This window comes from Chelon labrosus (assembly GCF_963514085.1).
Source record: "Chelon labrosus genome assembly, chromosome: 15".
Lineage (NCBI taxonomy): Eukaryota > Metazoa > Chordata > Actinopteri > Mugiliformes > Mugilidae > Chelon > Chelon labrosus.
Genome location: NC_140348.1, coordinates 18853227 through 18866324, shown reverse-complemented (window position 1 = coordinate 18866324; position 13098 = coordinate 18853227). Strand labels below are relative to the sequence as shown.

Sequence of the window (13098 nt, the reverse complement as noted above, 5' to 3'; positions counted from 1 at the left end):
AGCCCGGCGCTGACGTACTGTACAGCCGGGGCTTAAATACTACACTGCTCACTTTGTTTGCATTCCCCGCAGATCAAGGACACATTTTATATAGCAGCAGAAGGGCGGGCAACATGTGTAACATGATCCCGTTGGAAAACCTGAAATAACGAACATAAACTGAACGTGACGGCGTAACGTCATGTCACACGCAGCTGATGTACCGAGTCAGGATGAGCAACCGTCATCGAGCACGTGTTGGTTTAATCCAGATTCAGCACAGCAGCATGTGTGTTGTGCTTGTCTTTTCAGTGGAACACTTGGAATGTGCTCCTATACACGTAATCCTTATCACCTCTAATCTTATTTGTCTGGCCGACAGCTGCTGGGCGGCACACGTCACTTGCTGCACTTCAACCTGTTGTCAGTGTATTTATTGATCCCACCAGATGTAAAATGCAGAAATGAAACAGTTATTTTATTTTTTTTTTTTCACCATGCTCTCTGTCACTGAGACAAAGCTGTCGTTTTTCTTTTAAACTTACTTGCAGGCTTTTAAAAGAGGACTGGACGGAGGGAAAAGATTCGCTAGTGTGGTGTAACACGGAACTGCAACAGCATTGTAGAATCCCACCTTGAAAGAGAGAAACAAAAAAAGTCTGCTTTAGCTCATATAGTTCAATAGGTGAATGTAACGCATTAACAAACAATCACACATATACCCTTCTGTCTATGCAAAAAGCCCCTGGCAATTTCACACAGGTGTTTTTTTAACATCAAACCAAAAGATGCAAATCTAAAGCAAACAGATAAGGTTACAACCTGATAAGACAGTTTTTATAACATAAAAATAATAACTCTCACAGACGTATAACATACGTCTGTGAGAGAACTTAAAAAAAAAAAAAAACGATGCGGTGTGCTGGTGTACTTTCTCTGCGTGTTTGTGTGTGTGTGTGTGTGTGTTGGTATTTTTACCGGGTTACACAGAGCTTACAAAACGCATGAAGGAGTCAAAATAGCACCAGGATTTCCTCTGCTGCCCAAACAAACAAAGACATGCACACAAAAACAGACACTCTGGTGGCTGGTGGTAGCGGCACCTGTGCTGAATCAAGTAGAGTAGGGACGACTCTGGTCTGGTTCATTTGGTTCATTTGGTATGCACCCAGGTTGTTCAAATGAATGGTGCTAACAGAGCAGTTTGTTTTAGTTAAATCAAGACTGTGAATGTAGCCTATAAAATCAAATTCTGTCTATCAATTGAGTTTCTTAAGTTGACGTGCAGGAACAGACAGGTGTTTTAATGACACTGGCTGACTACACCTTCAGATGATTAGACTGTAAATACTCACAATGTTAATTTAAGTCAAGTAAAGCTTGACTTCAGTAATTATTTTCACTCTGTGTCAAGTTTTGCTTATTCTACTTGGGCTCTTTTCCTTCTTCTATACTTCTTCTCATACCCTTTTAAAGGACCACTAACTTCCCATCATAATGTAGGAATCTCAAATGTCCTGAGTGTGTGCGAGGTGGCGTGCGCACAAGGCACATGAGTAAATGCTCTGGCCTTACTTGGCCTTGGGGAACCTCGTCCTTCTTGTCTCTGTCCATCATAGGGATCGGCTGCAACCCAATCTTCTTCATCTCGTCTCCCTGCACAGGAACAGAAAAAACAAAAAAAACAAGATCACTTCCGTTTTTACTTTCGCTGTGGTAAATCTCGTGACCGCTATTTTGTGCCTGTGACAAATTACAGGACATGCAAAGTTGCGGCAACAATTACAAGATATAATAGAGGTCTGACTGTTACACTGGAGGCATGATCATGACACTAAAACCGTTTAAGCTCTAACAGTATCCCACTGTACCTCAGCCCAGAACTCAGCATAGATGTCGTTGGCTGTGAGTCGTGTGATTTGCCATTGCTTGGTAACAGAACACAGGTCACATGCTGTCATCATCAGACCAATCACACGGTCCCTGGAGGGGAGCAAAGCCTCGTTATATCCATGCGGACAAAACTCAATGCGGCGCTTATGTGCGCCGGATCCACATTTCTGCTTATCATCTTGACTTGACCTGCGCACCGGTGTGAAGCGCGTCCTGACCTGTGCGAGTGGTTGTTCAAGTCCAGCGCACCCAAGGTCAGCAGCTCCGACAGCTGCTGGTGGTTGTTGAAGTACAGGGCGAGGTCCGTGGCTATGATTGCCTTTCGGATGATCTCCAGCACCTGCTCGTACTCGCTGGAATTCAGGTTGGAGAAAATATTGTGCCCTTCCAGCTATGAGAAACAAAGAGATCAATAAAAAAGCAAAAGCTCCACTTATGAGGCGTTCGGCTTAGCTAGACTACAACAGGTTATAGTCAGAAGTTCAGCTGCAGCGGATAGATCTGGGGTGATGCAGAAGAGAGCAATCAGACCTAAGCCATAAGATCTTTGAAATGAAAATTACATTTGAATTTGACTACTTAGAAGAAGTTATAGGATACTTATGACCAAAGAAAGTAAGATATATGTGTTGAGTATTAAAGTAAAGTCACTTTAGCACTATCGCCTCAAAGAGAGAAGGTTCTGGGTCCAAACCAGCCGGCTGTGCAGAGTTTGCATGTTCTCCCTGTGACTGCGTGGGTTTTACCGGGTGCTCTGGATTCCTCCCACATTCCAAAGAAATGCTCGTTGGGCTAAGTGGTGTTTCTAAATTAGCCGTACATTTTCATGTGAGTGTGAATGGTTGTTTGTCTTTCGGTGTTCGCCCTGCTATAGACTGGCGACCTGTACCCCGCCTCTCGCCCGGCGACTGCTGCAGTATCCTCCAGCCTCCCTAAACTAATGGTATCCATGTGCAACATAAATAAATACAAAAATATTCTCGGGAAGAACTTGGAGAATGTTGCCTTGTGTAAGTGAAATTCCGAGTATTAGATTTGCGCCGTAACTCAAGGTTTTATTACCGCGTTCAAATTTAGTAATAATGTCTCCAGGCGTAGCTGTTATAGAATCTCTGCTCTTGTTACGGATAAACTTCTCTTTGTCGTTTCAGATGAGCAGGAGCAGCGGCTAAATAAATGCATATCTGTTTCTGGCTCGGCGCCACAAAGGGTGCATTGAATATCTACAGTACGTCAATACATTGGTGACTCCTCGTCATCGTTACTTAAATTAAATGTTACGCAAGAGTATAAAATTAATTTCTTTGATCTTAGAGTTTACCCACTGGGCGTAATCTTATTACGGCGTTGATTATTTCCGTAAAGGTTTATTTTTTTCATTTGACGTCGGTAATTTTACTTTTAAAACAAGACACTTGAACTTTTTGACAGTCTCGGTGACATTGCATTTACTCAATTATACTTAGGTAAGGAAAAGATTTGGCTCTTTGGAATTTTTCTGAACTCTAGTGACATTCTTAATCACCCAACAAAGCTGCACGAAGGATTTACTCCTTTCCATCCAGTTGTCATTATGTTTGATTTCATTGTAACTAATATTACAGCCGTTCCATATTATCTCCTTATCCCGTGAAAAGCTTTAAACGTAGCACACTTTCTAAGACAGTGAAGCCTAAGGACAGTGCTTGCAGAATTTTACCAACAATTTAGAAACACCGTAGGTAGAAACTTTAAATCGCCCAAATTCTAAATATATTGTGTCGTATATATAATTTTACATTGATTCCTGAAATTCAAAAAATGTTGCTTTGCTGATTAATTCTGTCCCCTGTTGAATTAAACGTACAGAGATATTCTTTTATGCAACATTTTCTTAAATCTAATTACAAGTATGCTGCAAAGTTTAAAATGCATTGTGTTATTGTGAGTACACAATTCCACAGGATATATTTGAATTAAATAAAAAAACAGCAATTTCTGCATATTGGAGATCTACCTGCAGGATGGAGACGGTCTGAGAGAAGTGGTGCTGCTCCATGGTGGAGGTGGAGTACAGAGCGGCCAGTGGATGATCGAACTTCTGCAGGTATGTATTGCTGTAGCCCCGATGGTCCAGATCATGGCACAGACACGCTATCAACAAACCCTTCTTCTGTTAAACAAAGTGAAATAAAGAATCGTTTGATGAAATTTGCACAGTGGCCTCGGATATTAATGTTGTTTCCAGTTTTCTTTTTCTTAGCGGACCCAAAAAGAAGCAAACCTCCAGCTCTGTGAAGATCCCAGAGGTTTTCTGCAGGATGACGTACATACAGTGTGCCACGGTCACAGCGTGCTTCCAGTTGTGGTAGGGCACACGGCGGTAGTTCTTCCGTACGGACATGGTGAACCGGCAAAGCTTCTCCAACTCAAAGCTACCCGTGGAAAAACAAAACAAAAAAAGAGAGCGAAAGATCAACGACTGCTTCGGTGAAGAACTGCTACTGACGTTTTCATGGTCCAGTGACGCTACCTGGTCTTTCCACAGGAGTTATGAACCATGTAGATAAAGACAGCAGGCCAGATCTCCTCAAAGGGATTAATGTCAAAGTGGAACCTGGAGGAGGGGGGAAAGAGAGAAGAGGAAAGTCTTAAATTAGCACGTACAGCACACCTGGGAGACGGAGAGTAGACGCAGATGAGAGGTCTTATGAGGTCAGAGCGGTTTGAGTTGACAGGAATACATGTAAAAGGCCCGCCCCTTCTCGTACTGTGCATGCCCCCCTCTTGCAGAGCGTCATAATCCAGCTCTGGACTCTGTCATCATCCATTACACAGACATGTGGCTGTAGACCAACCACTCTCAGAGTCCCAGGTCTTGTATATCATCAGGGGCTAGCACTGAGACTGAGCGCTCACGTTTCGATTTCTTTATAAATGGGTGCAGGGAGGTTGAGCTGCGTGAGGGTCTTCCATTCTTCAGACGTGCAGATGCTGTGATAGGACAGCTTTTCCATGGTCACCCTGTAAATGCATTCAGAGTGCCGGATCCTGTGGTACATCTGCGGAGACACAAGGGAAAATCACAGAGAAAGAATTAGTCAATAAACAAGCCGAAGCTCCAGCATTATAAATACCACAAAAATATTAGTAGTAAAATATTATCTTTAGATTCTTTGAGTGTCACTGGGTCAAACAAGGTTAAGTTTTCATGTGCATGTCTGTTAAGAGTGTCTCCACATCTGGTTTGTATCCCTGTCCCCTTCCCAGACATGCAGGAGTGAGGCGGTCAGGTACAGGCACCAGGCTTCACACCTTCCACCATAAATCTCTATGAATCAAGAGCCGGCCGGACTGAGTTTTCCAAGAGACGTGAAGCATAAATTACGCCGAAACATAAATCCTGTCACTGGACGGATGCAGACCGCCTGTCTTAAAATATTAACATCCCGCTTCGGTTTTAAAACGAACTTCGTGACGCCACTCCTGCGTAGGTCTGTCGCACAAGCCGGCGGTGAGTCAGGCCCCACAGCGAGGACGAGATTTGACAGACAGACCACACAACGCATGATTCATGAAATGTCTGCGTTCCATGTAAGGGATAATCAGCGGTGTTTATTCATACTGTGGGGCGATACACAATTTAAATAGCAAGAGCACTATCATTGTTGTGGAGAAAATGACATTACTACGCCGGCAGATAGGGAAACCTGCAGCCTATTAAGAGCTAAACCAAGCCCTCCAGCTACGAGTATGAATTTAAGATGACGATGAGACCACTACTACGTCAGAGTTGCATCTGAAAATAAGCCAGTCACACTCGAGTATGAAGTAGGATTAATATATTCATCACTGAATATAAATATGATTCAAAAGACGGATGGGGAATGGGTTAGTGTTTTTTTTTTTTTTTGCTGTTGGACAAAATCAGTTAGTCCTGTTAGAATATTTTAAGGTTAAACGGGTGCACTCACATTTGCACAGTGTAAGGCCAGAGCACAAAAGACAGCAAACATCTTAAAGTTGTTCTCATCTGTTTTAGTGAAGGCACTTCCGCTTATCTTGTTCACCATCTGCACCACACCTATGACGGACCCCCTGCTCACGATGGGCATGCACAGGATGTTCCGCGTGGTGTAGCCAGTTTTGAGGTCCACTTCTCTGTTAAGGAAGGCGCACACAAAAACATGAGACATCGATCTGCCGTTCATTAGTTCATACCTATAGAATATACTATCTATAATGGGTAGTAGTTTGATTACAGTGTTTGTATCCCTAAATACACTGAAGCAGAATTGTTTAGGAGGAGTTACGGGACAACTTCAAGAAACCACATAATGGAGAGGTATGAAAAATGGCTCATCAAAGAGCCAGTTTACCGGTTGAACCGTGGGTCTGCATAGGCATCTGGGATATTTAAGACTTCCCCTGTCCGAGCCACTTGGCCGGCTATTCCCTTGTCTATAGAAAACCTGTGAAGAAAGAGGAGGAGAGAGAGGAGTTAGTCGCCTTGGGTAAAAAAAGATCTGCTTTACAAAAACAGCATTACACCAACTATACGAAAATCCACACGAGACACATGGTCCACTGTAATATTTCAGAAAATTAACATGTATTTGAATTTCCGCTGTTTTCCCAATGACTGTTTCTGAGCTGTCTTTGTCTCAATAGGGCCTTGTGACCTCTAGGTACGAGAAACTCTCTGTGTAAATTAAAACGTACATCAAACAAGAACAGAGACACAGTTGGCACGAAGTTAGTTTCACAGGAGCACGCTGCTAGAGAAAAGGATCTTACACACCTAATTTCTTTGGTTTTCCTAAAGACAGGTTTGCCTTCCTTCTCCTCCCCAATGTCAAACAGGTCGGAGTACAGTTCTTTGTTGTTGTGATCTACCTGGAAGAGTGCGCACCTGTCTGCATTCACCAGGTTTTTTGCATATATCTGTAAAAACAACAGCAGGGACAGAAAATTCTCAGGAACACCGGGAACTGAAGGGGGGAGATAAGCAAAGATCAGATGTGTCTCTAATGTTTTAACTATTTTGAACGGAACAGTTAGATGGAGAGGACTATAAACACACACACACACAATATGACTAAAGGTCATCCCAGTTCGTTGTAGCGTTTGAACCGGAGGACTTGAGTTGACAGCACAGTCACAAGGCAATCAAGAAAAACAGACGAGGGTTTTAGGAAAAGAAACAGGAAAATCATGTTTTTGTTTTTTTTTTAGATTTGCAAATCACAGCCCAATCTACACATGCATCTGTTTTATTTATAATAGAAAATGATCATGGGAAGTAGTACAACTGCTGCCTTTTAATAACATAGGAAATATTAGCAGTGCGAGTATTTGCATTACAGCAGCTACTCTTTTAAACAAACATAATTTAACACACACTCCCAGGATGTGTAGCCTTGAGGACAATGTGAATGAGCACGTGCTTGCAGAAATCACACTCACCATAATATGTTCAAGTAGAGAATCTATTGCCACAATGTTATCAAAGTATGTTCTGTGCGAAAAGAAGAAATGGCGAATTGAGATGTTTGACAAATGGGAAGCTCTGATGACGTTCACATTCAAGACATGAAAGCTACAGTCTATCATCCGTCACGTGAGTATAAATTTATTTATTGACAAAAAAAAAAGATTAGAAAACTACCTCACTTCGGAGTTTATTTCTCAGTTTCGTTGCGACTGAACTAAACGTATGATGCAAACAGACGTTTAATAAATGAATTAATTTAGTGTCGAGGAAAAACTCTGAGGAGCAGCTCTTACTTTGACACATCTAGAAGGAAGTCGTTGAGTTCAGTCTGTTTGGCGAGGCCTCTGCACACCTAGCAACAAAGAAAAATAGGTCATGATCGGGCACACAGACGACCACAGACTATCTAAAACTCTTCCCACGGAGCGCATTTAGCATCCTGTATGTATTGTAAACAAACCAACTTTGTTATCTACACTCTGTGAGCCACCTTGATGAGTTTCAGTTACTACAGGGTGTCTTAGCAGTGAGCAGCTGAGCCAGGAGTGCAGCGTGCTGCAGTGCCGTACCGCTCACTGGGGCCCAGAGGACCACTGTGGCCAGTGCTGCAGTGGGACGCTGCTTCTCTGAGGTGTTATGCTATTTGTTCATATAAAAACAGCACTGGGGCATAATGATGTCCTTAGAGGGGCTGTTTGTTGAATCTGTGGCTTAGTTGATTGGACTGGGCCCAGTGACAACCCAGTTCCTGTACACAGTGGATTTCCCCATTAACAACGCTAGTGCAGAACCAGAACAAACAAAGCCATCCAAGAGCAAAATAAGTGGGACAAGTGGGTTTCACCTTGTTACCAGAGAAGTCCTTGATCGTGCACACAGCACGGTACATATACGACAATGTGCATTTTAATTCAATGCTGTCTTCCGTGGAAGTTTGCTCACCTGTACTTGATGAATGGCAACTGATGCCCACGCTAAATTAGCTGTTGCAACCTAGAAAAGAAAGTGAATCTCAGCTTGATCGTACATCAGGAAACAAAAAAACATCACACTTAACATGCATTGTCCAGGTATAGCTTATCATATTTCCACATTAACACATAATGTAATACATAAGAGCCAATTAGCCCATCATCAGCTCCAGCTCCACTCTAGGGACACAGACCCTGCAGCATCTGTATTGCGTAATAATATTTAGGCATTAAAAAAATGAAAGCTGCATGAATAGATATTTTTATACGAAAAGGGGGTTCAGTGGCTATGTGTAATGTGACAGAAGGCCCACTCTTAGCTGCAGGCCTATCAAGAATGATAAGTCTGCATTTTAGTGTCTTTCAGCTCATTGTTTTGGTTTTTGGTTTGCAGCTTTAATGCTTTTGCAGTGTCTGCAAAAACACACAGTGATAACACAACCTGCTCAGCTTGAAACAAGGTCAGTGTGAGCAATCCGATCAACACAGTGGAACATTTACAGTCGGAAAAGTTAAGATACTCATGGAGTAATGTTTAAATATGTCGTCAAGAGATGAAACTTAACTTTTAACCCACGATTTGAATTTTGAATGTTATTCTTTGAAGCTCATGTGACTACAGTAAACCTTCTTTAACAACCTGTGCATTTTCTAGCTCACTGCACAGGCATTTTACAGCGTGTATTTCATTAGTGCCTAATAGAGAGTCCTTAGAGAAAGAAAAACACACACCGTTATTAAGTATTTTCCACAATAAACTGAACCCCACAAAGCTAAGAGAGATCTCAAACAGATCCAGATTAAGTGTAATACCAGGCTAACTGTAGTTCTGTGAGCCTTGTTCCAGCCTCCCACTCTTGATGTGTTTTGTCTGGGTCAGACTGACCTCCTGGTGGCTGAGGTTGAAGGGCTCCTTGTCCCAGTGCCGTTGCAGCTCCAGGATGGCAATGAGGTCCCCGACGGCAGTGAGGATGGGGAGGCACAGGACAGAGTGAACATGGATCCCTGAGTCCTGCCCTGTGCCGTTGGGGAATCGCTCGTCCTACAACATAGAGACCAGTGAAGGTTGTTATTACCTGAACTGTTAACTTTGTTGAACAGTACAATGAAAATCACTATAAAACACGCATCTTTGCAATTCTTAACTTCAGTGACAACAATGGAATTTGTGTTGGCTTTTAGGTTTTGGCTACTTAAAGCTCCTTTTGGTAACATTTTCTCGAATTTAAAAGCATTTCAGGGCTTTTCCTGGATTCTTTGAAATCTCTTCTGACTGTGAAGTGTGAATGACAAAACTGGCTATCTATTATCTGTACTGTAACTTAACATGTTTCAATGTTTAGTGGGCTAGCATGACTTGATGAGAGACTGAGGGCAAAAAAAAACACATCTGTAATCCAACACTGCATCAGTGCAGCTCAATACAGTTATGGATAAATCGGTTCCGGTTGCAAGACAACAGTCATACCCCCATGATGTCCTCTACTAGCAGTGTTTTGCGAGTCTTGGCAACATGAGCGGCGATGGTTGTCCCAAATGCGATGGGGCCAGAGGGGATGAGGCTTGGAGGACCATCCTTGGCGCCCGTTGGAGTGAATAAACATAAACTCTGGTGAGAAGCACGGACACGAACAGGAAGTGAGACAGAATCGGAGAGCAAAAAAAAACAAATGCCACGTATAAACAAGTGCATTAGTGTGTAAAGCATATCCAGCAAATGCCCCGTGCACTCACATTGTTGCATTCTCCCAAGAAGTAAAGTGCAAATCCATCAGCTTTTGTTGCTGCAGACACAAGAGACACACAGGTCAGCGCACGTCTATGATGTATTCTCATAGGCATGTGTCCGACAATAAAAGATGGACGTACACGAGAGGAAATTTGTGGCAGGGAGACATTAGTCCAGTTACAATCTAATGACAAACTATAAACAATGTCCTACATAACAACAAGGGTACTTTGACCGAGGGCTTTGACTGCCATCCAGTTCATCTCATTCCCAGTCCTCCTTTCCAGTCCCATTTCACACTGATATATAGGTCATGTTATTATACAATGTGGCAACAGAGCGGCCGGCGGAGCAAGCAATACACAAATGATCAAGAAGTTAATGAGTAGTGTGGTTTGGGTGAACTGATCCTATTTGAAAAGAATATTAAACTCTGTCCGTCCTGGACATATTCTGTCATTGTGATAGAGACCTAAGCATGCAAAGAATCAATCAATGCTGCCAAGGTATTTAGAATATTTGACCCCAAACTCATAGACATATTTATTCATTAACATTTTTCATAATCAAGCAGGAATTCTTCCCCTTAAAAAAAAAAGGCTGCAGTCACTGTCACTTTTGGGGTCGCGGCACAAGCGCGACGAGGACCGAAGCTGGGCGAATCGGTGGCGTACGTGGATGATTTCTGGCTTCACCTGTTTTGATGATGTTGCACAACTCATAGAGCAGGAGTTTGTTGTCTCCTCCAGTGTCCAAGCGCTGCTCCATGTAGCTGTTGAGTTCGTACACCACGCCCTGCATATTTGTGTCCTGGTACTGCTGGACACAAGACACACGGAAAATTGCAACTCCACAGTCTCGCATAAACACCGAGATTGAATTTCAAAATTCAGCAAATTCTTACAACAAAGGAAAACCTGACAACAACCTGCATTCTGTTCTGCATCCGGTCTAGAGTTACTGCGGCAGATAAACACTAACTCGGTTTGCATTATTTTTTATATATTTTTTTTGAATGAAAGGGGATTATCTTCTTGCCATTCACAAAGCGAAAACCATTCATCATAACATTACCCTTACACTCCCCTTCACCGCTGCATTCTAGCTCAGGGATCCCCCTGCAGTCCCGAGAGGAGGCCACAGGAGCCCACAGTTCTGATTAGAGACCTGGCAAGCTCTGCTGCTCAGCCTCAGCTTAAAAGTGTGGTTATGTAAGAGGCAGACCTCCTGCCTTGTACGGGGCCAGAGAGCTGTCTATTTCTGCGCCTTCTGAGCGGGTGAGGACAGGACAGCAGGGAGAGTGGCGCACTAGAAATCTTCCCCCGCGGGACGCCTTCTATCCTCCCACATCCTGTTTGCACAGACATATGGATGACGCACTGAGGGGTTGAGTGGACCTTTTTTTCCTGTGTGTAAGTCCCTACTACTCGGCTTCGGGGCCCTGCTGTGGGTCCAGACACCCAACTTACTAATGATGTGAATGACAAAGGTGTGAACAAGGGTGTAGCAAGGGACATCCACTATTTCCAGGAACTTTTCTTCCCATTGGCTCACACAACAAATTTACAAGGGACATTCCTGTCATCTGGATTATGTTTCTATTTAATAGTGGTGGGAACAGTGACCTGGCCTGATTAACAGTCACAATCATCTTTACTCTCCTGCATCTTCAAAGACTGTGCAGGTAGGAATGTACAGCTATTTCAAGCTTTTTTTTAGGCAAAGAAAGACATATGACATTTTTAAAGGGTAGTATTTGAGTTATGTGTTGCATTAGGGGGAGACCAGGCAAACAAAGGCTTCTTGAAGATGTTCCACCCGTCATTCCAAACGCTTCGTCAGTTCTGACTGACCGGTGGGACTCCCAGGCTTGTTAACCTCTTCTCAAGAGACGCTGAGGTCAAACTGAAGTCGCTGACCCACCTGCCCCTGTGTCAGCGGTTAGAGTCACGCAAGTCGAGGTGTCCACGTGCGTTAGTCTAAAGACTGCCTTGCAAATGGCTGTTTAGTCATGTCCTCAACCAACCCGGCCTGCTTAGTAATGGACGCTCCAGCTGCATAAAGATGGCTTCCACGCCGTGTGTAGCTGTGAACCGAAGCTGCCTTGTCATGTATAAATAAAGTTAAGCAAACACTTACCCTGCTGACTTCTTTAGCTGATGTGTCATCTGTAAAGAGAAAAATTACAGCGTTATCTGATATTCTTGAAGGCATTTACCGTTAATTATCACTTGTGGGCACAGCGGACAGCACAAGTCACATACTACGGTGGATGGGTTTTGATGAAAACTTTGTCAATATGCTGGTGGGCAACTAAGTGACGCCACTGTCCGTGTAAAATCTGTGCACTCTTGCAACCTTCTGCCACATCAAAATACGAAACAATCAAACAGTCAAATGGTAAATACAAGTTACTACGCAAATGTGAGGGCAATCATTGTTGAGCAACACCGAAATCCGTCCTGGTTGTTTGAAAACTGGGCGGACACTCGGCAGTGGATTTGCACATTGATGGATTATACAGGGCCACAGCGGCAAATAAGCAAAACCATATGCTGTTCTCACACCAGTAGTATTGAAAAAAAATAAAATATAAATATAAAGGCCATATTTAAAGAATTAACACACATTACTTAGAAATTATGGATGAATTCCTCATTTGCTTGATGCAGGGAGACGTTTGCTTAAATTACGCCGCTTGTAAAACAGAATTAAGAGACATATTCATTCAACTTGACAAGTGCAACATTTTGTGGCCTCGAGTGCAAATTCCTGGTGTGATTTCAGGCCGTTGGAGAGACAGCAGACATACGACTATTGTCTTTGGATGCAGGCACTGAAGTATGTGATAATAATAAAATATTCAGCCAATCATAGCAGTCTCTGGACTTTAAGTCTGGTAGTGCTACTTGGGATGAAAATAAAGCCATTCACACAGCTCGAGCAGCTCTTTTTTTTTTTCTACGCGCGGGTCAACAGCGCACGAGGACAGTAAATGCTCTGATCTCTTTGATAATTTTTCATGTGATCAAACCATGCAAAAAGCCGGGCCG

General features: G+C 43.1%; 1 protein-coding gene across 4 annotated transcripts in view; it reads right to left on the bottom strand.

Moving 5' to 3' along the window:
• The window catches only part of pde10a (phosphodiesterase 10A), a 52545-nt gene that overhangs the window by 2842 nt on the left and 36605 nt on the right, over positions 1-13098 (bottom strand). For 2 of the 4 annotated variants that reach the window (XM_084562333.1, XM_084562332.1), the window contains exons 3-21: positions 12185-12213; positions 10741-10864; positions 10051-10100; positions 9785-9925; positions 9203-9358; positions 8288-8338; positions 7639-7697; positions 7318-7369; positions 6653-6795; positions 6231-6323; positions 5826-6012; positions 4771-4913; positions 4385-4468; positions 4136-4286; positions 3869-4024; positions 2091-2263; positions 1851-1962; positions 1555-1635; positions 525-613 (exon numbers count right to left, since the gene is read on the bottom strand). In XM_084562333.1, coding sequence (XP_084418459.1) covers positions 525-613; positions 1555-1635; positions 1851-1962; positions 2091-2263; positions 3869-4024; positions 4136-4286; positions 4385-4468; positions 4771-4913; positions 5826-6012; positions 6231-6323; positions 6653-6795; positions 7318-7369; positions 7639-7697; positions 8288-8338; positions 9203-9358; positions 9785-9925; positions 10051-10100; positions 10741-10864; positions 12185-12213 — 2074 coding nt within the window. The remainder of the gene's footprint in view (positions 1-524; positions 614-1554; positions 1636-1850; positions 1963-2090; positions 2264-3868; positions 4025-4135; positions 4287-4384; positions 4469-4770; positions 4914-5825; positions 6013-6230; positions 6324-6652; positions 6796-7317; positions 7370-7638; positions 7698-8287; positions 8339-9202; positions 9359-9784; positions 9926-10050; positions 10101-10740; positions 10865-12184; positions 12214-13098) is intronic. The other 2 variants (XM_084562331.1, XM_084562330.1) reach the window with 1 other exon arrangement.